At 41.9% G+C, this 26,270-nt stretch overlaps 1 protein-coding gene across 5 annotated transcripts in view; it reads left to right on the plus strand.

Moving 5' to 3' along the window:
- The first annotated feature begins 601 nt into the window (after positions 1–601).
- Positions 602–26,270, plus strand: part of crebbpa (CREB binding protein a) — a 45,298-nt gene continuing 19,629 nt past the window's right edge. For 4 of the 5 annotated variants that reach the window (XM_042390724.1, XM_042390728.1, XM_042390735.1 and 1 more), the window contains exons 1-4: positions 602–1,652; positions 13,824–14,560; positions 20,030–20,194; positions 23,705–23,969. In XM_042390724.1, coding sequence (XP_042246658.1) covers positions 1,565–1,652; positions 13,824–14,560; positions 20,030–20,194; positions 23,705–23,969 — 1,255 coding nt within the window. In that variant the 5' untranslated portion in view covers positions 602–1,564. The remainder of the gene's footprint in view (positions 1,653–13,823; positions 14,561–20,029; positions 20,195–23,704; positions 23,970–26,270) is intronic. The other variant, XM_042390751.1, reaches the window with a different exon arrangement.

Raw genomic sequence — 26,270 nt, forward strand, 5'->3', positions numbered from 1 at the left:
TATCCTGTATACCTGTATATTTTGCCAAATATTCACTGCCAGAAACTAGATAAGTTAATGATTTGCTTTTGATGTCTGTAATTACTCACTTTTAGCACCAAATAAAAAGGGAAATAAGAATAAAAATGTAAAAACCGGCCATGAAGTGGGGAACAAACAATACAGAAGAGATCGATAAGCTAACTGTTGACAACTTTTGTGTATTTTTTTCTGTAGCTGTACTTGTCTGCAGTAAGGGCTAACATGCACAAAAACTTCTTTACTCTTGTGATGCAGAAAAATCATTATTTTAAAAAAAATCACTTGTGTTAATGTTGATCTCTGACTTAAAGATAAAATGATGTGAGTCCAGATAAACCTTTACCCCCCGATTGTAAAATAAAAAGTGTATTGAATTCAATATCTAATTGAATGTTATAATTATGTTGACAGTTTTATTACAAAAAGTACAGTGCAGCATTGAGCTATAATTCACATTTATTTCGAAAATATTTTTTTATATTTATTATAAATAATGATATTTTATAACTGACTACCAGTTTTAAGTGTAATTTAACTAAAACGTATATGAAATTATTAAACTGATTTATGCATGTATTAACTGGCATGTAAATTGCTTGTGTGTATCTCTGGTGGTGCTGCAGCGCCCCCCGCGGTCAATAGGAGCAGTGTTTTCACGTAGGGCGTGATATTGCGGCCCCTCCCCCTCCACAGCCGATCTGGAAAAGAAAAAAAAACTTTTTTGTATCGAAGGAATCAACAGCCGCCATCTTGTCGTGGCTCGGAATTAGGATTTCGGTCCAACACTGGTTTTTACGTAGAAATCGAGCATCCTTACCGCGATATGACAGCGTCCTTCCCCCCGAAAACGAAATCTTAACACCGCCTCGGAGACATTTTGTGCGAAAAAACGGGATTTGACTCGGTGGTCGTCGGACAGAAAAGCTCCGTATATCTGATTTCCCCTTCGGAGTGCGGCGATTCAGCCCTGTCGCCGTCCGGTAGCAGTATTGTTTACCGTGGGCAGGCGGAGACCAGATCGTGACTTTCGAAGTGATTTGCAGAAACTCGGCATTTTTATGCAATTGTGCATTTTTGTGGAGCTTCGCGCGATTTTTGCATGAAGAAATTTGACGTCACGCAAAATGGGTACTTTGAACATCTAGAAATTACGACGTTTTCCCCGGAATGCAGCAATCCACCTAATTTTATTGGATTGACAGTTTGAAGCTCGATTTTTACATGGGGAATATTTTATTCTGGGTTATTTAACGATAATAATGTGGGTGTTGGGTGTTGGATTATCATGGGGTGAATGGCGGTGGCGAAGCGGGGCGCTATTGCATCTCTTTTGAAAGACACCGACTCACATCAAGTAGTAGCTAACAGTTAACTTAGCTGGTAGCAGGCAATTAGCTAGCTATTAGCCAGTTAGCTCACGTTAGCAGGCTGCCAGCTTGCTAATGTGCTAACCGGGAAGGTTCGGGTTGATAAAACAACTTCCCTGTCGTTAAGGTTAACGATTATTATCCACTTGAGCAACCAGCCGGAGAAGTTAACAACTATGGCTGAAAACCTGCTGGACGTCGGACCTCCCAACTCTAAGCGGCCGAAGCTGAATTCACCTGCCCTGTCAGCGACTGATGGACCAGGTAAAGGCCTCCGTACTGTCTGCACATGAAACACCGAGATCATTAAGATGTACACTTAACAACACTCATGTGCGACATGCAGCATGGTTAAAAGTTATCAGGTCGGCAAGGTGTGCGGAGCTGTGCATCTGTAGTAGTTGCTGCTCTGGTTTTACTGCAGTGTTATGGTTGGGTCTTTGGTGAGCATGTCATTGCAGGGTCCACCCTGTGTACTGTGTATATGCACAGCAGCTAGTCTGTTAGACACACACACCTAGTGTTAATGCAGTCTAATACAAGAATATGCAATATATCCCATGAAACATAACACAATACGGTTCAACAGTACTACCTCATAAATGGTCATGAGGTTGAATCAACACCATCAAACAGCTTCAACAAAACCTGTACAGTATAATCTTCCTGTCACTTGATGCAGGGCTGTTTCATTAGTTTTAACTAGGTGTAACTAAAACATTGGCAACTGAATGTTTGAATGTTTGTGTTAGCAAATAGCATTTGTTATACACACCTGACTCTGAAAGCAGAGCAGTACTGTGTAGGAGGCTGTGTTGTTTAAGATAATTGTTCACAACGTTGGACAGGCTCAGGAGTAACAGCAGGTAAAGATGGTATAATGAGAAACACAATGAAACTGATCTTCCATAATCAAATGATGCAGAGTCTGCTCCAAAAAAATGCACCTATTCTAAAATCAGATGTCCCTTCAACTCATCATATGCATCAGAAATGTAACACATCCAATCAAATTGCCAGGCTGGTCGTAGTAAAGCATTTTCATTCATTTGAAGAGCGATTACATCCAATTTATTGCAATATGTGTTCAGGTAGTGAGTGGGGTCAGGCGGTAGTTGCTGGCCAGGGAATAAAACGGTTACTAATAAGCAGTGTTGATACTGATGCCCCATTCAGTTACCAATTTCTAAAAAACAGGAATTAACAGAGAAAAAAAAAACATCTTTGCTTGGCCACAGCACCCCTAAGAAAGCATATGAACCCATGACCAAGCTGGATGGGACTGGACTGCCATTGATTACACAGTAAATATTCTATTTGCTGATTACGTTATATTTTATGCCAAGGTTTTTCTTTGACGTTTCCCTCCATGGACGCTCTTGACATGAAATATGTAGCAGTACATGGCAGAAGTCATCATGCATGCTCTCTAACATTAATTGGGGTTTGTGAATGCCTCTGTGGTATCTCAACTTGCACATGTGCGTGTTTGAAAGGAAATATAGGAATTATGACTTACTGCCTCAGCCCCAATAAAGGATGAGCCAAATTATAAGACAAAGATTAGGAATACAACAAGGTATGTAACACTTGTTACTTGTATTGCGCATTTGTATAAGAAAAGGGTAAATCTGTACAAACGAAATGTCCAATATATAAGCCAACGATAATGCTGTTTGAGTTAGTTTCTGGTGTTGAAAGTAAACACCACAAACTGCACAGTCTTTCCTGTCAGAGTTGTTTGGGAATCCCCATCCCTCAACCCTCTCTCTTATCCCTTCTCTAGCTTATCTTTTAGGCTGTCATTTTTTGACATGATACTCTGTGATACTGCATTTTTTGGTCTTGGTCAGATGATTCTCTGATGCATTTCTGAGGAACAGAAGTCATTAGGAATTTATTTCTTCAGTGGTAAATAAACATGTAACATTAGCCAGCAGACAACCCCTATGAGCTGATCTGCGCTTACTAGACTGATTTACTCCAGCAGACAAAGCCTTGCATAATTAAGGTCTGAGCAATCCATAATACAACACTTTATCAAACCTGCATCAATGTTATTGATATTGAATTTGAATGCAATGACAGAGAGTTAACACTCAACTCTGCAGCTCTGCTGGGATTTTCAGCCGCTTTTAGCTAATTGTTTCAGTTTTACTGCCTGCACATATACTGTATGGTTGAGTGTGAACTGGTCTCAGTTTTTACCCAGCACCAAACGTCATACTGACAAAGTTACCATGAGCCATAACAACTTTATAAGCCAGTATTATGTAATGGATGTGTATCTGTCAACTTGGTTTGAAAAGGTTCTGCCACTGAGTGGCCATAAATCAGTTAATGCAGCGGATCAGTATCGCTGCAGATACTGACCTTATTGAGCACATTGACTGATATCAGCTAGGGTGTGATCAATCCACAGTGAATACAATGCATCAGTGTTTCTGTTATAGGTTACATTCATTCACTTTTTTAGTGTGACAGCAATCCCTGGCCTCATGCTGCTTTTCATATAAATGATTCTGATTACTTCCACGCAGTTAAGTATACAGATTTTTAAATTCACTGAACACTGGTATCTAATTGGTACCCGGTGAGTTGAGGTATCTGAGTCAATATCGGGAGAGAAAAAGTTGGATCAGTGCAACTGGTTAACTCTGGAACCCAAGAGCGTTTTTGATCTGCTGGTTTAATGTTTGTTCTTGTAGCTAAGTAAGTTACTCTCTCAAGAGTATTAATCCTGTCTATCATCTGGCACGTGCTCTTCATTGAGTGATTTTTTTTTCTGCAAGAAAAAGAATTGTTGGACAGCCCTCAACAAAAACAGCAGTCACAACACCAATGAATTACAACGCCCATCACACATGGCAGAGGCACAACATGTCTGCAGTGATCAATCATTAAACCTTCCCCGCCTTCTCTTTATAGTTTTCGCCAGTTACAATTGGGACCTAACGGACCCTGTGGGACTGTACTGGGCAACACTATCATCAGCTGTAAATTACAGCGGATGAAGGGTTGACTCGCTTTGTGAGCAGCGCCCCTCTGTCCTGACATTTGGCCTTTGTCTTTTGCAGTAGAGCCTTGAGGCTTGAATTGCACATGGGGTGTAGGGTAGCACATGTTTATGGGGAATGTTTACCTAATTATGTGTGTGAGAAAACCTATACATGCGGTGTCTGTGCACTTGTGATGTTTTTATGCAGTCAAGTTTTGTGTGCGTTTGGGGAGGTTCCTTTTTATTGTCGTGGCAGAGAGCAAACACGTGCCCCCTGTCTCTCTATTCAAGCCATCTGTCACCCTGCAGGGTCCCTCGACTCCCCTTTCCCCTCTGTTCATAAAAAAAAACCCATTGGCTGTGTGCATAGGTTTTATTAAGATGTTATGCCATCGTAGTGACATATTTCAACTTGGGATAGCGGCTGCTACTGCACGTCCAGAGTTGCTGTACTTTGATTGATTGCATTTTAATCATAGTCTGTAAATAGCTGCTGATGGTCTTAAGCTAATATACCACTTTTCTCTGGCAAAGGAAGGGTGTGTATGTGTGGGAAGAGTCTCAGCATACTCTTATGTTTCTCTCAGTGTTCATCAAAGTCACGAACGCTAAAACGTAATCGGTGAATTTTGATACATATCTTACTGAGATCTAGTAGTTCAGCTCAGTCATGGCCAAGTCAGTGAACTCCTTCACCCCAAACACCCAAATATTTACTTACTACGGTGTAAGTGGCACCCTTTAATGTCTAGCAGGCAGACAGTAGGCTCATGACGCAGCCGCTAATGGAGCCATTTATGCTTGTGCCTGCAAGCAACCAGAAAAACCCTGAGAAAAATGAAGAGTGAGCAGCAGAGCAGACGAGGGGGGATGGAGGGTGTTGGTGTGTCACTACCGCCTACCCCTCCCATGTAAAGTGTTTGTAACAACGTCATCCTGTTCTTTTTTTTTTTTTTTTAGCTGACTTAGTTTGCAGCGTGGACTGATTGATGTTTTTTTTTTTCTTTTTTTTTCTTCTTTTTTTGTAATGCTGTTCGTCGCAAGTATCTGAGCTTGTATTTAAGCTTGTTTCCCCTTGTTATAATACACTCTGTTTCCATTAGCCAGTACAGCCATTTTTGCTGATTCCACGCTGCTTGCATCTGTGTGTAACATAGTGGATAAGAGGAAAGAGGCAAAGAAGATTGCTGAGAACAGTGCATTTTAGTGTTTGTAGACAAAGTTCAGTTCAGCTTTCTTGTTTTTGCAAACATGATAAAAGGTACCTTTTCCAAATATTTTTCACCACAAATTTTGTTAATATACGAAAACTACCATACATCATTTAGTAATTCAGATTTGTCCTAAAGCACTTGGCAAGAAAACACAGCACTGCTTTAGGCCCACTTAAAATCAAGCAATGTATAATCAATTAAATCTCCGGCATCTGCATCTGATTGGACATCCTCATGTTTGTACTGCGAGAAATGGCCTTTCATTTATAACAAATGTTGACTTAGTAGTTGCTGAGCGGTTAGTGGTTATGTGAGGTGTATAGTCTGGAGAGGATGAGAAGCAAGAATGGACATAAAATTAGAGTCTCAAGAAGTTCACGAGGTAAATTTGTTGATCAGTTGTCAAGACAAAAAAGTTGAAAACAGAAGATTGTGGCAGAAGTGCAAGAGAGTGACGGGAAAATAGGAATTTGAGGGGAAAAAATGAAACCGATAAAAATGGCAAAACTCGGGAGCTGAAGACATTACGCTTCATTGATTTAATCCTCTACAGGAAGTAGCAGTGATTGAGGGCTCCAGGGGTCGTTCTTTACACACTAGAAATGATCCCACACTTTGGATGATTTCCTGCCCGACATAGTTTAATAACTTTTTGGCTGGACTACAGGGAGCAGCTCTATAAACACGAATGTCTATCCCTGACTGACTGACTGACTGACCGAGAGAGTCACTGACTGAGTGATGAAGTTACGCCATTGATCGGCTAAGTGATGTTACATCATCACTCGTCTTGGCTGGGCGTCACCACTTCCTGTATCCGTTGTTTCAAATTAAAAGCCCTCTAGCATTTTATACATGGTCCAGTCATATATTAGGTTTTGACCTAGTTTAGTTTACGACAAGTCGCAGCTCCTGAATAAAGTTGGAGAGTTTTTCCCCCCGCGACTAACAGACTAATAAAAACTTGGTTGACTAAGACTCTTGTCATCAATGAACGGTTTGGTCGACTGTCAGGGGGTAGCCCTAATTTTAAGTGTCCTTTCAGGTCAAGTCACTGATTTGTTAGCAGACCTTACAGAATATCATTTAATTCATAATTGTCATTAAGGTATTAATCAGCTGATGATGAGTAATTTTATATGATTATTTGAACTGACATGGCAAGACTTGGTTTGTTAACTGCAATGCAAATAAAGCTGTTGCGGTTTGCATGCTGAGTGGCTGACGCATTTATCTGTTTAGTCTTGCATGACCTGATGAAGGCTGATTAATGTAAGATGCTTAAACCAGAAGGTTGAAAATGATTAGGCAGTGAAAGTAGGGATGAAATGAAAAATGCCTTTTCTAACCCTTTAAGATCACATCTCCGGTCATATCTATTGTAACAATAAATGTCATAGAAATACAAAACAATCAGTTTCTTTGTATTCTTACATCAAAATCATAAAACAAAATATGATGTGTGCTTATGTGTTTGAACCAACCAATGTCAACCAATAACATCATAATATCCACCCATGAATCAATCTTTAACTTTTAGCAGCACAGAGCTAAGATTCATTATGCCACGCCCACTTTGCAACGTTCAAATCAAAGTCCTCCCAGTGGTATGTCCCATGTGTCTATCCTGATTCACTTGGGAATATTTCAAGATACGGAATTTAGATGCTCTCAAATCGTGTTTCATCTGGTCTGTAATATTGACATTTGAGTCGAGGGCCTTGTTCTTTGTAAGTCTGTGTTCACAGGGCTTACCAGCCTGGTAGAGTGGCCAGCCAGTGGGTGGAGTAGTCAGCTATTCAGGTCCATGCTTATGCCACTGTTTCATCATGCACACTGATATTATTTATTGCATATTTGAATGAGTTTGCCTACCTGACTTTAAAAATGTAGTGAATTGTTGTAAAGGAGAATTAGGCTTCTTGTGTGTTTTAGCCCACACAGTCTATAAATGGCTATTAATATTTAAAACGACACCTATTCTGACTGAACAGAACTCTTGTAATTAAGAATCCTTAGACGTTATTATTTTTTTTATTATTGACACCGTCACTGTGAAGTTCATTAAGACATGCCACAATGATGGTAAATGTATTGTTTTACTAGAAACATAAACATAAATGCACTTATTCAACGAAAATAAACAAGGTTATTTTAAGGGAGAACATGTTTTTAATCATATGTTTTACCTAGCCTATGTATTGGTTTTAAATTAAATTATTTATAAAGTAAACCTATGTCAAAAGTAACTCTAAAATAACAAAACATGTGAATGACTTGACTCAAATCACGTGAATCTACTGAATCAACTCAACTTGTAGTCGTCTTCATCTTTTCTGTTTTCATCTTCACTTCACGAGTCCATGCTCAGCTCACAAAGTGCCCTGCTGAGCTGCTCCTTGGTGCTTGCAACACAATAGTGTATTCATTCTAATATACTGATGATCTGTGACCAACAGTTTTCTTCTTTAAGAAGCCCATCAGTCTGTTGATGTCTTCTACACTCTAGCTTCCTTATGGGTGGCATCTTTCCTCCCCCTTGTCTTCTCTGTTGATATACTCCACACCTATGAGCAGTAAGCAGGTATGGTTTAAGAATGAACATTGACTTTGTTATACACTAGGGATGTTAACTGTTAACCACTGAGAATATTTTTGACCAGTTACGCATGTCGGCCTATTTATTAATTTGCGTACCAAGGTTTGGTACTGAACTCGTTACTTCATGTTCTTTACGTTAAATCGCCAGTGCCAAATTTTGGTATCTTGTGGGACAGAGAGTGAGTGCAGCCCCGAAACAAGTTTTAAAACACACGTTTACTAACTGAAGCGTCACATGGAGCACCAGCCCGCAGATACAAAGAGATGTGACGGATCCATTTCACCAACCCTCACGGCGGCTAGCAGCTAGTTAGCATGGCTGGTATTGTTAGCATAGCTGTGCTGTACTGTGTGTAGCCCATAGACTATAAAACTAAAGTGTAGCTGAGGTGTCTCCGGTTTTATAGCACTGTCCTCGGCAGGAGACTGGTGTGTTTATGGTGTTTGTGTTCTCAGAAAGACTTCAAGGTGTGGATATAAAGTCAAACAGCTGACGGACTGTTAGCCTAGCATTCTAATCTTATAGTCTATCTGTAATAACAACGTAAGTGTTACTTTGTTATTAGGCCATAACCCAGTTGGTGTGCCGAATGATTGAGACCGATATGCTGCCAATATGTGTGGTAGACGGCAAGGGATTGAAAGAGCTAATTCAGTACCTCATGCCCAAGTACGTTTTTCCATCGAGTGTGACTAAACGCATTGAGAACATATGTATTTGACCATATATTACTGCAGGAAATTCCATTATATCATATTTTATTTTTAAAACATGATTTGGGGCATCTGACATTAGTTTGCATAATTGGTCAATGGCAAAAAATATAAAAGCGTTCTAGGACATTTTAAACCATAAAATTACAGTATGAGGTTGAGGCATAGCCAACATTTTTCTCATGACATACCATACTGACCTGTTACTTTGACAACATTGCCTGTTTTAGTATGTGTTTGAAATGCATCTTAAAGATGGCTCTGCCATAAAAAATGTAATGTAAATAAAGATCATTCATTCATTGAGTCCATAAACGTGGCCTATATGGAAAATGCAGCACTGTCAGTGGACTTTTTAATACTTCCTGTGCGATCGTCAAGTTGCTGCCACAAATGTTTTCCAAAGTAGCCCGTCTAATAATTTTGCCAATATTTGTCAAAACTATTACTGAAACATTTCAGTTGTGCTGCAGTGGAAAAGAAAACAACCTTTTTGTTTTTTACAAGGAGTTAGGACACCTGCTGACAGCTGTTTTATGCTGATTTATTGTTCAACTATATATAAAGTAGTTGAAACTAACTCCACTTCCAGCAGCTACAACAGTAAAATGCTGCTTACGCACTGATGCTTCAATATTAATAATCTAATGATGTCATATATAATAATATATCAGTCAGAGGGACCAAACCACTACTTTTACTGCAATACTTTTTAAATACATTTTTCTCTCTCAGAACTGGTTTTTAAGACGTGCTGTCTGACCACGTCAGAAATCAAATGTTTTTATAGTTGTTCTGAATGGCTTCACTCAAAGCCCTGTGGGACGGGGAGACGCGGTATTGTTTCACAAGGAAGATAATGGAGCATATTTTAATAATAGTGTTGCACTCGGTTAGTGTTATGGGCCTCTAGTTTTTCATTCTGACGACAGCAACGTTACAGGGTAACCAGGCTACCTTGGCTAAGCCAGCTAGCACACACCATAGACTGTAAACAATAATAAATAATGGACTTAGCCGTCGTGACGTCACCCATTGGTTTGTGGACTCCTGTTTTGAAGCCTCAAATCTGCATTTTGACTGTCTCCATCTTGGATTTTTGGAGCCAGAAGTGACCATATTTGGACGAGAGGGTGGAGCTGACCCTAACGCTAGCTGCTAGGTTGGTTAGCATGGTGCATTTACAGTCTGTGATTAACTGTGATAATGCTAATGCTAATTTTAACTAGCAGAAAACAGACTTAAACCCATTAAAACAAAATGTACTCACCGGGAAAAAAAATTACATTCCACTCCTTAGAGGCTTTTTCGTACAACCAAACACTGAACAAGACTCTTTTAGGTGACCAAAATGCTACAGTTAACAGTTTTTTTTGTACCAAGCTGCAAACATGTTCATGTATTTTACTTTAAATGGGGCCATAATTTACAAAATGAATGTCATGCTGTATTGAATAATTGAAACTAGCGATTGAGTCCATAAACTCACCGAGGTAAAAATCAAGTGAGAAAATCCAGAATGCAGATTTAAGGCACTTCTGCATTGACAACACTTTTCAGACCTGGCGCTACTCGCTTGGGATTGACTCACTTTTGGTGTCAGCCTCAAGTGGCCATTCGAGGAACTGCAGTGTTTGGCTTAATTTTTCCGCCCCGGAATATGCCGCCTGGCATACACCCATGAGCTTGCTAATAGCTAGGTGGTGCACTGCCAGAACATTTGGATGGAACTCGCGCTCTAGAATCAATGTTCTGCACATCAGACTATGTGGATTATGAAACTATTTTGACAGCAGTTGTTTGGGTCACAGAGCGTCTTCTTCATATGACTGTATGCACCGAACAGTAACGTCAGTACCATGACAGTTCGGGACAAATACACGTACCATTATACCACTAATTCTGTGTAAGCCTCCATAATTTGTTAAATTTATTTAAATTTCCGTTGGCAGCACCAAATGGCTTTCTTGCTCTCCCTGCTGTGATACTGAACAGCAAGTGAAATGCCAGGCAGCACCATACTGCACCTGTCCCTCTAAGGCCAGACACTCGGCCCTTGGGGAAGATGACAGACAACCCCAGACTGGACCACTGCTGGGGCTGCTTTTGTGGGTATTTATAGCCACCAATTCCCAGACGGGAGCCACAGGGGATATAACAGGAAAAGCAGAGAGCTGTGTGGCAAGTAGGAAGTTTAAGGAAGGAGAGAAAACGGGTAAAAGAGCATAGGAGGGAAGGATAATTAGGAAATAAATGGAAGCAGGGAAAGTATAGAAAGAAGGCCCCAGCAAGAGATGAGAAGTACTCCATTTCTGCGTCCCCTCCCCCTCCATCCATGGTAGGGGCTCCCCTGACTGCATGTGGTGCTACCTAACCAAAACATTGCTTTGCATTTTTGGTCCCCAGCCAAGGAGCCTGGGGGCAAGGTCGCACAGTGTGTGTGTGTCCCCGTTCAGAAATTAATGCAGGGCCAGGCCTGAGCACATGCGGTGGAATTGAATGCTGCTCTGAGAGCATCCATGTGGCTGCTGGTTTGAGAGGAGGGGCTGCGAGTGAGGCAAAGACGGATGGTCCCGTCAGCCTTAAACAAGCTTTCTCCACATGGAGCACCTGCTTGCCTGATGCCAGGGACCAACAGCGGGCTAGCACAGCAGATCTGGAAGGCTGTGTTTACTCAGGGAAGTGCGTAGGCCAAGTGCTCTCATTAAAGGCTGGATCCTGACTGAATCTCAATGAAGACATCCAGCAGCAGCAGATGGGAGGAGGACTGCTTCACTCTGTCTGCTCTGGTCCGTCCTCTCCCATCATGTAGTGTAAGACTAGGGCCCTGATGATCGTATGTGGATAACTGATAAGCTTAATTTTATAAGGGTATGGTTTAGATGAAGTGACATTCCTCAGCTCTCACTACCACTCATAGCCGTGGTGTCGCCAGCCAGCTACTCACGCCAGTGCAACTGTGTTGCTGTGGTAAAATAATTTCATCCAAGGTTATCAAATCCATTCACCACTTGTGAAGAACTGAGTTGGATGTTAGATAATTAAAGGCCTTGCACAGCTACACAGGTATTTTCAGTTATTCTGACTGATTAGACCTCTGCTCAGGTTGAAGGTAGGCAGAGCTAAACTGGGAATTAGTTGAGGGTCACCAAACTCAATGCACCAACTGGAGTGATAAAGGTGTAGTCTGTCCAATTTTTACAAGGACAACAGGAGAGAGAGGGGAGATGTCAATCTGTCCAGTTTGTATACATCCACACAATCTTGAGAAGGGGTCTGTTCATGCAAAATAAGCAAAAACACCTGTGGTTGGACCATTGGTGTTTAAGGCCTTTAAGACAATAATTTTAGCCTCCTAACATTATGTAAGGCTGGCAGTTCAGAAACACAAGGACACTGTTGGCTGACTTATTTGTTGGAAGCAAAAAGTGTTTTTATTCCCCGCCTGTGTGTCTTTCCCATGCAAAATGTTCCCCCAGTACAATAAAAAGTAAATTTCAATGACGTAGTGTCCGTGCTGGTAAAAATTTGGATCTTTTATTTCAACAGACCTAATGCGCACACACCTCCCATCTCTTCTTGCTGTCTTAATCACTCCATCTCAAACAAATCATGACTCCCTAGGCTCTCTGCATTATGCTCACACCTCTGGATGGTGTGACACAAATATTCCTCCACCGCCCAGCAGGAGCTCCAAGTGCTGCTGGATTCTCTATCCTGTCACACTGTGTTTGTCAGCCAGTAGCAACGCTCTTATTATCACACTGCGTCTTGTTTCTGTCCTGTGCTGCAGGGACATGGCCGCAGTGCATCACCAGTTAGCATGCTGGCTCATTACTATCCCATAACTGGGAATTGAAAATGCACAGATGTGGAATTTCAGAGCCAATAACGATAACCAATAATGATCTGTTTGGTGTGGTGATAACTGAGACTGGCAAGTTTTTTTTCTAATGTAAAACCAATGAGAGCCTCCACCATCCACCATCAAGTAAAGACTGCATTTACTTATTAATGGATCACTAATTGTGTTGACATTCAAAAGGGTGCAGGTCTTACAATAAACTGGTCTCTGTGCTATCATTCATCCATTATACGGCAACGAGCATTGTTGCTGTACACTTGAGTTAAAATATAACCTCAAGTCTGTTTGACTCTCTCCACCGTGGCCTGAAGTTTAACTGCTGTTGTGTGTGTGTGTGTGTGTGTGTGTGTGTGTGTGTGTGTGTGTGTGTGTGTGTGTGTGTGTGGAGCCCAGCCCTACTCTTGTGCAAAAGCAGGCACTGACACAGACAAGAGGAGAAAAAGGCAGAGGCAAGACTGAACGGACTACCATAAACTTAACTAAAATCATGTTTCCTGCTCAGCTACTCTCCTCTGAGTTCTTTCAGTACCGTGAAACGACCTGATCTGATCTCATTCAGATCTGGGTTTCGAACAGCATCCTTAGTCTGCAGCCAATGTAAAAAAGCTTCTGCATTATCGGATTAGTGACTGAAATTATTATTGGAAGAATAACATGAATTAAATTTTCTCATTTATTGGCCACTAATGTACTGTGTATCCTTACTGGGAATGTTACTGAGACAAAGAATTAGCTGAGGAGAAAGAGTATATCTTTTTTTTTGTTTTTTGACACCTTCTGTCTTGTGTGGAATTGAGGGTTTTTGATACCAGTGACAAATGGAGAAAATATCAATATTTGGCATTGGTTCTTCTGCAGTCTTATGTGCAGGACCACGAAGGCAATGAGGCCTAGGAGAGTGAATGTTTCTTACTGACTGCTGCGCTTTGTTGAAACACTTTGAGACAATGTCAAGATAATCCAGTGCATCACCACTGACACTGTTAACTTCTCTAAAATTCAACTCAAATTCATATTTTTCTCTCCTTTTGCCTCTATTCTAGATCTGGGCTCACTGTCCTGGGATGATTTGGAGAATGACCTTCCAGATGAGTTGATCCCTAATGGAGGAGATCTGAATCTGATGGGCGGGATGCCTTCAAATGGTGGAACAGCACCTGGAGCTGGTGGGCCAGGTGGCACACCGGCAGGCCTTGGCGGCGGTGGTGGGGCCACCGTCGTCCCAGATGCAGCCGCCAAGCACAAGCAGCTCTCAGAGCTCCTTCGAGCCGGTAGCACCTCTAGTATTGCAGGTGCAGGGCTGAACTCAGCAAGCCCTCAGCCAGGCAGTATGGGGTCTCAGCTGGGCACATCACTGGGTAAGAGCCCCCTTGGCCAGGGCTCCCCCAACAACCACCCGTCCCCCCAGGCCCAAAAAGCAGGAACACCAACTGGGGTAGCAGGGCAGAACAACAACAATAATACTGCAACAATGGGCTTGAACACAACAGGCTTCAATCAGGCCATGATGAATAATAGCCAAGGCCATGCTGGGCTCTTGGCCCAGGGAGGGCAGCCCCAACCTGGGCAAGTGATGAATGGTGGTCTTGGACCTGGAGCTGGGAGAGGACGGGGAGCAGGGGTGGCAGGCATGCAGTACCAGGGACCGACAATGCAGGGAGCAGCACCAGGACCAGGAGGAGCAGGGAGTGCGTTGGCAGAGACTCTCACCCAGGGAGGACAGCAGATGGGCGCTCACGCCACCCTCAGTGCAGCCCAGCAAGCAGGCAACATGAGCAAGGTGAGTCACCCCTATTTCCCAACATTCTTTAAGTGTAGTCTCTATGCATGTGCATTTTGAGGCATAAATGTATTGAGGTGTACATAACTTTAAATATGGCAGATCTGATTGATTATCTTAGAAAGAAAATCTTAGTCGACTAAAATCGTACATAATCTTCAACTAATCGATTAATCGCGCGCGCGACAGAGTGCACAGTAAACTCAGCAGCCACACATTTCTCTGTTCTGTATTTCTTTGTTTTGTGTCTTCAAGTTAGCTAGCCCATTTTTGCTAACTTTGGTGCTAACCCCCTTTACTTTTCCAGCATTTGGGGAAACAACAGACGTGACTTTTTAGCATTTATTAACTGACACACTGTAGTCTGTACTGTACATTTACTGCCAGACCGACAACTTACTACTAACCTTTTCCTCTGTCCCGCTCGCATCCACCATCACTTCTCTGCCTCTCGCTCTTTCCCGCTCGCTACGTAAACATACTCCTTAACGGAGCCACGCTGCCAGTGGTTTCCCAGGCAACGACAGAGGTTGACTCACGTACCGGAACATTGTTGCACAGAGACACACAAACGTTATCGATTTCCAAATGAATAGATGTTCATTTGGATATCAAATTTGTGAAAACAACAGGGGGGTTTTGAATACACCCCTGTTTTCACAGGCAATTTGTTAGTCTGTCCCTCCCGCCGCAAAGCTATCGATGTAGCACTTTTCTTCTTATGAAAATAACACCGAGATTATTCAACCAATGAGAATTTAGTTGGACGAGAGCATATTGAACAACTAATCGACCGGTCGACCAGCAGACTACAGCCCTAGTTCCCTGTTTATAGTGAAACACTGGCTGACTGTAGCCCAGGTTGTGGCTCTCACACATAGCTGCTTGTAACGGAGAGATGACATCATACATGAATGCGAGATGTATTCCTCTTCTGGAGTAAACACAACACGTGGGCCTGCCAATAACTGTGCTGAATTCAGTGCTTAACAAGATATTCAGGGCTGTTAACTTAACCACAATTAACAGCAGCGCTACGACTATGTACTGGCACTTTTACAAAGACGCACACACACACACACACACACACACAGGGAGAGCATCTCATGGCTGAGCCACTTGCCCAGCTACAACACAGGTACCCACACAGAAACTCCAGACTAAACTGTGTAGTGTGCAGACAGTTAGGGCTGCAATATTGCAATACCGTGCTATAGACAAGCCAGCCTCAGTGGATGGCAAGCAACTGCTGTTGATGTTAACATTTTTTTTTGTTTTGTTTGTTTTCCTTATTTTCATGAGGCCAGACCCTTCTTGTTTTACACTTCAATGTGTGTGTATTGAATGTTTGGTGGCTCCTCGGTCTGTTGGCTCGGGAGGATCCCACCCCCCACGCACAGTGTCTCACACTGAGTTCTTGCTCGTGGGGCTCCGTAGAGCCTCGCACGAGCCTCCTGCAGCTAGCATCCAGGCTAACAAGCTAACTTTGCCTCCAACCCCCTCATAATTGGTTGCCCTCATTGGTTCGTCTCTTTGGTTTATATATATATTTATATATATATATATATATATATATATATATATATATATATATATATATATATATATATATATATAATATACTATGTGTGTGTGTGTGTGTGTGTGTGTATCTGTATATGTATGTATGTATATATGTGTATTTTGCTTACTCTTTAATGAGAATGGAGATGCACTAACTACCATAACACACCACACATGCATTGTTTCAAACGGCTTAATGCATTCTCTACAGCAACACACTAAAGCTTTTGAGATCATCGATAAGGAACTAGTTTGAAGCCACCCACTCTCCAAATTACTCCTTTTTATTTATATGGTGTATTCATCAATAAACTCCATTTGTAGATTTACTCAGTCTTCTCTTGCTCCCCTATCATTTTCAGCACTCAGATTGTTAAGAAATTAAATATGCACTCCACACTTGGAAGCTCTACTTCAACTTTTGGCAAGAAGCTGATGTTGACACTGCTGTCAACTGCTCAGTCAGTGTCAAGATTAGTGCTGGGACACTAATTTATACATGTATGTGAGAATGTGTGTATGCATGGTGTTACTGGCTGTTAAGGTAAGATTGCCACCAGTGTGGTTTCACAGGAAGTTGGTAGGAAGCCATCTATTTTACTGGCTGCGTGTCAGAGCTAAGCCACCGAAGCTGTAAGTAACCACAACACACAGACAGATGCTACTAGTAGCCGCTGAGAAGAGACTTTGAGAGATAGTGAATGTGTGTGAGATTGATTCTCAAATATAGTTTACACACACATGCTTTAACCACAAGAAAGATTAAAAGCTGATGTAAAAAATATCAGCGCAGAGACTCTCAGCATGGGGAAGGCCTTGTGTGTGTGTGTGTGTGTGTGTGTGTGTGTAAGCTCAGCTGGTCTCCTGTGATTATCATGGCACTAACAGCTCTAGAGGAGAAAACCACTAGGCCCAGTCTTTGTGTGTGGTTTCCGCTATTGTGCTTTAATCGCAGGTTGTAAATCTCTTTCTGGGTATTTGTGTTGGTGAGAGGCTGCTGTCACTCACTCCCGCCCCCGCACTCCTTTTTTTTTAATTGTTTGAGCGAGAACCCTCCCCCTCTTTCTCTGGCTTATTATATGGCTACTTGCCCTGTCAGTCACGTAGAGGAAGACAGGTATTGTAAACCACTTAATCAGTTAGAACGACAGAGGGCGGGTGCAATGAGGAAGAAGGAGTGAGAGCAGCTCAGCTGAATAGTCTGTACTGGCAGCAGAGCGGTGAGATGATAGCTGGCAACTGTCCTGCCTGCCGATGTGTGGAGTGTGTCAGAGAGTGGGGCACTGAATGGGAAGAGTGAAGCGGAGGGGGTGTTCATTTGTGTGCGTGTGTGTGCGACAGTGTGTGACCGCCTGCTCAGCTGTGTTGAAAGGCTGCCAGTGTCTGGTCGTCTCAGCTGGGTCTTTTTTTATCTGGTCTGTTGGAGCGGTGTCAACAGCCTGAGGGGGATACAGCCTGGCCTGGCATGGCGGAGTCTGGTCGGGTCTCCCAGCAGCTCCTTGGATGAGAGAGCAGCAGCGAGTTGATCAGTGTGTAAAGCATGGCACTAACAGGGATTTATTCCCCCTGGTGCCTCACATCTTTATTTATGCAGTCATGGTTCTTGTTGAGGGTGGACGACATGGGTAAACTCTTCTGTCACGTCTTTGAGTATCTTGAAAAATGTTCTATGAATAAAATGTGTTATTATTGTCAAGATATATTCAAAATTATATTTTGAACTTAATATATATTGCGATTGTATATTTTCCAGAAATTCAACTGAGAAACTATAGATATTTGGTGTAGATAACCAGATGATCCCTTAATTAAATGTCCTGTTTTTGTTTTATTTATTTTATTTTATTTTATTTTATTTTTGGCTGGACCAGCCACAGACCAGCCCTATAACCTCAAATGTCCATCCGTCACTGACTCACTGAGTGATGAAGTTACACCGTTGGTCAACTGGCCCAGTGTTGGAGGTTCCCCATTGGCCGCTGCTCTTTTAAAATGAATCGGCACAAACAGTTTCTATTACATCCTTAGGGGGCATTTACAGTGGAGCCCCAAGTGCACCTCATTCTCCTCAGGACTGAGAGTGAGCACAGTCCCGAAATAAATAAGAAAAACACACATTTACCTATGGAAGCATCTGACACTGACAGGAGCACCAACCCACTGATACGAAGAGACGCGACGGATCCATTTTACCAGCCTGCACGGCGGCTAGCAGCTAGTTAGTATGGATAGCATTGTTAGCATAGCCGTGGCGTGCTGTGTGCAGCCCATATACTGTATAAAAATAAGGTGGAGCTGCGGGGTTTCCGGGTTGAACAGCACCATGCTTGGCAGGTGTCAGATGTGTTTATGGTGTTTGTCGGTCGGTTTGTTGTCGCGGCGCAGATATTAAGTCACACAGCTGACAGGCTGTCAGCTTAGCATGCCAATAAACATATGGATGAGACCATAAGTTCACAGACATCTGCAGATAAGAACAGATGAAAGAGCATAGGGAGTTAACAGGTAATTAGAATAGTTCCAATTAAAATAAGTTCTCTTTCAAATCAAACATCACAAGATATGAGTGGAAAGTATTGCTACTATTGCCACTTCAGTACACTTTACCCGCTAATATTACTGGGACCACTACAGAAAATTGCAGCTGAACATTTAATATCCAGGAATTCACTTTTATAGACACTACCACTGACTATACCTGTAACAAATTGGCCACAATTTCACACATTGACCATACAAGGTCGGTCCAGCAATACACTAGGTTTTGACCTGGTCTTGTTGTTATTTAAAGGCAGAGCTAGCTCAGTTCAACTAATCCAATACTAAAACAATAATTCTAGAGCGAGAGTTCCACCCTGAAAGTTTTGGCAGCGCACCCCTTGGTGTAGCACGCTCACGGGTGTATGCTAGCTGACTTACCCAAGGTAGCCTGGTTACCCTGTGGTGTCACTGCCATCAGAACGACAAACTAGAGACTCATAACAGTTGACCGAGTGCAACACTTTATTATTAAAATATGCTATGTTATCTCCGTAGTGAAACAATGCCATGCCCCCCTGTCCCCCTCCCGTCTCTGTGATGGTCAGCTTTTCACTTTTCACTTGGTCAGACAGCACGTCTTAAGAACCAGTTCTGAGAGAGAAAAATGTATTTAAAAAGTATTGCAGTAAAAGTAGTGGTTTGGTCCCTCTGACTGACATATTATTATATATGACATCATTACGTTATTAATACTGAAGCATCAGTGTTAGAGCAGCGTTTTACTGTTGTAGCTGCTGGAGGTGGAGCTAGTTTCAACTACTTTATATACAGTTAGACCATAAATCAGCATAAAACAGCTGTCAGCAGGTGTCCTGCAGGAAACAGAAAGGTTGTTTTTCTTTTCCACTGCAGCACAACTAAACTGTTTCAGTGATAGTTTTGACCAATGGGCCATAGTTGGATGTTGACATTTTTCAAAATAAAAGACTAAAATTTTATGTTGTTTTATTTTCTACCTTTTCTTTTTTTTTTTCTGCTGTACTGAAATTATACTGAGCCGTGACCATGAAACTGAGTTACATACTGAACTATGAATTTTGTGTAAATGTTACACTCCCAACATCCACACATCTCAAGAAATAGTTAGCTGTGCCTGTTTACTGTTGTTTATGGAAACAATCTAGCTAATAGCGGCACATCCTTTTCAGACCGATATTGGCAGCTAGCTAGTAGTAGTACAAAGTTATAATCCCCCCTAGGTAAAATTTTAAATTTTTTAAAATATTTTAAACTTGTGAAATCTCTGACCAAACTCTGAATCAGGCCGTACAGGTTTCAAGGCTGTATAATGATATTCTGTCAGTGTGTGAAGCTAATGCGGCTAAATATTGTATTAACTTCTATGTCATCTGTCTGTCTTTCCAGATGGGCCTGGGCAGCAATGGGGGTCCGTTTGCAGCCCAGTCCTACGGTCAGGGCGCCACAGCGCCCGGTCAGCAGCAGCTCCAGAACAAGGCTGCCCTCGCCAACAGTCTGCCACCCTTCCCCAATGAGCTCAAAGGGGCCGCTGTCACGAGTGTGCCAAACATGGTTAGTGCTTGTCACACATATTCAGACATTACCATACACACAATAACACAGCATTTCTCTCTAGATGTTTTAGTCATATGAATGGCAGTACCACTCATGGAGCTTTGAACTGTATATTGTACTATTTGAGTATCATATTTTAAAGTTATCAGAATTTATTATTGACAAAATAAGTCAGTGTTCCACACAGGGCTCGGCAATATATCAGATTAAGTACAATTTTTGTTTTTGCACAATATGTAAAATGTCTAAATCGTAAAGGTTTTTACAACATGTACAAAGACTTACTTTTAGTCAGAAAGTAACATAGATGATAGCTGCTACATGAGCTGTCTGGAGTCACAACAGTCCTGTAAAATGTGACATGAATAGTTAGACTAGATGCACACCTGCCACAGTTCACGGGACTGGTGTCCGCACACTGGTCTTTATCCACGCGGTCTGTGTTTGTTGACGAGACGTCATGTCAGAGTTAAAAGGCTGAAAGTTGACCGAACACTGCAGATTCTACAGTCTGTCCCTGCCTGTTGAGTAGTTAATGCTAGCTAGCCAGCAGTCCTGCAGATATCAGGCTGATGTTTTGTCAAGAAACACAAACGGCAGGAGCAGATGAATTAGTGAAAAGACCTTTCTGCTCCGTCTGTGCTGAAGCTGATTATTTCACTGGATGCCTGTGTTCTACTTGGAGCATTTGAAGCATCTGGTACTGACAGTCCATAGCTGTGTCGGATAACAGGTGGGATGCAGGTGGTGCTGGTCATTTATTATTCTCGCTCAACTGTCCTGAACATGATGTTCTAAGAAATATGATGTTTCAAAATATGTATTAAAATCGTGAACTGACCCTGGACTGAATTGTGAAAAATTGAGATTTAATTTTTTTTGGCCATATTGCCCAGCCGTAGTTCCACTACTGCATTGTGTTAGTTGAAGCCCAGAATGTCAGGGCCAAACGTTAGTAATAACTGTCTTGATTTGCAAATCTGTTTCCAACACTTCAACTTCAGCGGGTATGCCAATCTGTTTCTGTCTATCTGTAATCATGTCTGTAATCAGTCTTACAATATTGTCCATATTCTACAATTAATAACTATAGAAGCTTAAATTGCCGTCTATCAGAACTTGGGGAATGTTTTAAATCTTGCCTTGATTGGTGTGTGAAATGCTTCATGATAATCAGTCGTTGACAGACCCTATAATTGGGTGACAAGTCTACTCTATGAGATGTAACTTTGTTGAGAGGTTGGACAATCAAAGAAGAACTAAAAAAAAAACCTTTTCTGTTTGATTCTTCATATAGTGATAGAAGGGCAGCACTAAAGGCCACTGAACAAATCAACTGATTTTACCATGCGGTGTTGAGGAAGTGCCTAGAATTTGAACAGGAACATTTGATTTCCCACTTCAGATAGAGTTATAAATGATAAATGTGTGATGGCAAATAAGGCTAATTGGTGATCATATGAGCTTAACATGACATTCTCTTAGGACCGGAGAAATTATGCTCTCTTCTGTTTATCAGTTAATTAGTTTTTTACTCTTCAGGAAAGACCAGATCCAACAGATTAATTTATCAAGATTGTCATTGATGTATTTTATGTTGATTTATATAATAATGTTTTAGTGCACGTTTGGTGCCTACTACATATGTGTAGAGAATCATCTAATCTTAGAGAGGAATTTCACCGCTGTAAATATGATAATTTCTTGAAACTAGGACAGCTATGTAGTAGAAATATGCAGTTATTTTCGAAATTGGTGCGCTATGACTAGAGAAAACTGAGAAAAAGACTGTGGAGTAAATCCTACAACAACCAGTATGCACTGCGCACAGTCCCGTCTAAAGCTACTGATGGTGTGTTTACAGAACGCAGGAGAGCGGCTGGTTAGCAGAGACAAAGTTAGTAGTGATCAGCATTGTATCTCTTTACTGAGGCTTAATTTAATTGAGAAAACGTTTTTCCTAATCAAGTCTTATTATATCGTACCAGTGTGCAAGGATCACAAAACAAGTGGTGCACTGGAGTTAGTTATGCGGATCATTGCAAACTTACCAACAGCTGCACACGAACCAGAAGGCTGCCAGAGCACATCGGTGCCGATGGACAGGCAAAAAAACAAAAAAGAACCTGAGAACCTGAGTCTGCAGTCTCTAAAATCATATCATGGAACTAGTTGTCTTCCAAATATGCTGATATTTTAGTGTCTGCTTTTTCCTAGCGCTAGTGAGAAAACAACATGGCGGAAAGAGTGTTTTGGGAGACCCCACTTTGACAGTCTTTGAAGGCACCACTACAAAAGAATGATGAAAAGTAGTTTGTAGTCCAAGGCTGATCTTCAGCACATCATCTGGCAGACTTTATGCAGCTTGATGAAGAGGGATGTTTTAATAGAGGAAAGTTATATGTCGTTCATATTAGTGCTGCAGTCAACCAAAGAAAATCTTGGCTTGGACTAAAATCGTACATAATCTTTGACTAATCGATTAGTCGCGGGGGGTGTGACGGGACAGAGTGCACAGTAAACTCGGCAGCCACACATTTCTCTGTTTTGTGTCTTCGGGTTATGCTAACCTGTTGTTGCTAACTTTGGAGCTAACCTCCTTTACTTTTCCAGCATTTGGGGAAACAACAGACGTGACTTTTTAGAATTTATTAACTGACACACTGTAGTCTGTACTGTACATTTACTGCCAGACTGACAACTTATTACCACCCTTTTCCTCTGCCCCGCTCGAATCCACCGTCACTTCTCTGCCCCTCGCTCTTTCCTGCTCGATACGCAAACATACTCCTTAACAGAGCCACTCTACCAGTGGTTTCCCAGGCAACGACAGAGGTTGACTCACGTACCAGAACAGCGCTGCACAAAGACTCCCAAACACTGTCGATTTAAAATATTATTTCGGATGATATTATATAATATTATTTCGGATATCAAATATTAAAAAATATTTTTTTGGCCTGGCGGGGGTTCTCGTTGTTATTGTTATAGAGAAACACAGATTCAGTAAACGTTCAGTAAACGTTGAGTACAGTTAGACCCAGCAGTCTCCATTAGGTTGGGCGAGTTCAAAGTTGTGAAAACAACGGGGGTGTTTTGAATACACCCCCATTTTGACAGGTAATTTGTTAGTCTGTCCCTCCCGCCGCAGGAAATAATGGATTAATCCTGGAAAGCTATTGATGTAGCACTTTTCTCCTTATGAAAATAACACGGAGATTATTCAACCAATGAGAATTTAGTCGGACGAGAGCATATCGACCAACTAATCGACCAGTCGACCAGCAGACTACAGCCCTAGTTCATATATAGTTACCTCCCACATTAAAACAATAGGAATCAACTTGAAAATCGGTGAAGTTGTCCTTTAAATCACTTACAAGAATTTCCCTCTCTACATATGTTGCTGTGGTTACAGCACCATAAGCAAAAAGAGATTGAAGGCCTTATTTTAACTCATCACAACACTGACATTTGTCTGTCTTTTTTTCTTAATCACCCATACAGCAGCTCCAGCAGCAGCCCCAGCAGCAGGCGATGCTGCCCCTGGCCGGCGGTGGAGGTGTGGCAGTGCCTTCAGCAGGTCCCACAGCCGACCCTGAGAAGCGCAAGCTGATCCAGCAGCAGCTGGTCCTGCTGCTTCACGCACACAAGTGCCAGCGACGGGAGCAGGCCAACGGGGAGTTGAAGGCCTGCGCCCTGCCCCACTGCCGCACCATGAAGAACGTCCTCAACCACATGACCCACTGCCAGGCCGGCAAGTCCTGCCAGGGTAAGTTGTAGCATTTGAAACAATCAGATAATAAAATCTAATTGATAATGTCCAGTTGTTTTAAAAGTCTGCAGAGGTCATCGCCTTAACAATTCTGTCTGGAACCTCTTGACAGGGTAAACAAATATATCCTGGCCTGCTTGATTTCTGGATGTCAATCTGGTGTGAAAATCCCAGCTTTGTTTAAATAGTGACGGCCTTTCAGCATTGCGGATGTCACTCTGTTACCACAATCACCCCCCTTTGAATTTTTCAAAATTGACAGTAATTGGATGAAGGCTAGAAGTGGTTGTGACTGGCAGAACTGTTCTGTCTTTGGACAGAAGCTTGTTATGCTTATTTCGCATGGCACACAAGCTGTTGAGTCTTGGATTGTTTAATTTATTGAGGAATTAATTGATGAAATCTGAAGAAAAAAAAACATGAAAATTGAATAAACATGAAGCGGCCAACAAGCTGTGCTATGCCAATATTTTTCTTTCCCAATCACGTACGACTCTAAACTGTGTGTTGACAAAATATGACGGTTCGCAGTTGCACATGCTCCATCTCACACAGCCAGAAACAAAGCAACCATTCTATCAATCTGACTGAGAAATCATAAATTGACCTCAGTCGAGTGTACACACGCTCCCAGCTCCTTCACCGACCATTTTAGTAATAGAGAGACATGAGGTTCAAGCACCTGGTAAATGTCTTCTCAAAGAGAAGTAACATTGTTCTGAAGAATGGGCACGTAGTTTTCCTACTTTAAAAAAAAAAAAAAGTCTAAGCAAATGTTGTGCTTGGTGTTTAAAAATTTAAAAGTTGTGTTTTTTCTGAACAAAGCTGTGCAGTATAAATACGGATTTGGAGAACTACGTGGAACATATGATTAGAACATGAACCCAAACTGAAAACACAAATATAATTTGCCATTGAATCCCTGATGTTTATATAACCTTTTTTTAGTCGCAGTTTTGGATGGGTTTCATAGTTGCCACATTTAGAAAAACGGTATGTGGAAGTGAGACCATTTTTTTTTAAGACAAGCAAGGAATGAAAAACACACTGTAACCTCATTAGGAAATTACAAAGAAAGTACTTTGAAAATGGCAACACAGATAGGGATTCCCCTAATGGGAAACTCAGGCGTGCAGTGGGTGTTGAGAGTGGGAAGAGAAGATGTTAATGAATGTAACACACATACACAGAATATTCTAATGTTTCAAGTTGGAAAAATTGGGTAAACGGCTGATGAAAAGTTCAGTCAACATCTACTATAGAGAGAGAAATCGTCTTGCTTGCAATGTAATCTCAGTGAAGTGTTTTTTTATCACATTTAATATCACATTGGTTGTGTGTGATAGAGAGCATTGTCATTGATAGATGATTTTAAAGGGCGTAAATACAACTATATGACATCAGAAAAGAACTGAGCACGGCCGGATGCGAGGTTTAGTTTCGTCATATAAGTTTTATCCAATTAAACGTGCAGCCTTGTGTCCAGCTTAGGAAACTCTCCTCTGTACATCCCCTCGCTCATCTCCTAGGGAGGTCAGTAGCACAACCAGGGCCGGACATATGTTTCCCTTCACTCCTCATTGGTCACACCATGTGTCCCTGTGTAATCCACAGCACGGGGGGGGGATTTCCATTCATTCATCCGTTCAGAAAACACAACATTCACCTCCTACCTGCTCGCTCACTCACTCGCTCGCTCGCTCACTCGCCTTTGTGGCCCGGTCCGCTACTCCTCCATTCACCAGTTCTTTGTCTGGACCGGTGATGTTTTCTGTTTCTGTTTGCTCTTGAACACCAAGACCCCCTGCTCCTTTCTCTCCTCTGTCAACACCAGCATTGCTTTTTATGAAAAACGACCCTCAAGCCACTCTCAATTAAATTTGGCTCCGTGTCCTTTTGCACTGCTTTTGGACTTTGAATGCTTAAAGCAAAATTTCAAGCCAAACATGCTCCGAGGCCAAGGTGTGTTAAGTGTGAAGGAGTCTGTGTCTCTGCTCCCCGCATGCCAGCTCATTTCCTCTCGCTCAGGACCTCTGCTTCTCACTGCCACTAAAATAACTGAGGAGAGAGATTTTGTTCCCCAACACACAGTTATCATCCGTAAGATTTTAGATTTAACTGATGTCTGTTGGCTTCGTTTATTTTCACCTGAGGGACCCTGGAGTCTGTGGTAAAACTATTGCTTAGATTGGCTCCGGATCTAAATCTTAGGCCTTATCTTTGTTTATCACTGCATACTGAATCTACAAAAACCCACCAATAATGATAGCTCTGCTATGTTTGAGTCTTTGCCAGCAG

This window comes from Thunnus maccoyii, chromosome 2 (assembly GCF_910596095.1).
Source record: "Thunnus maccoyii chromosome 2, fThuMac1.1, whole genome shotgun sequence".
NCBI lineage: Eukaryota > Metazoa > Chordata > Actinopteri > Scombriformes > Scombridae > Thunnus > Thunnus maccoyii.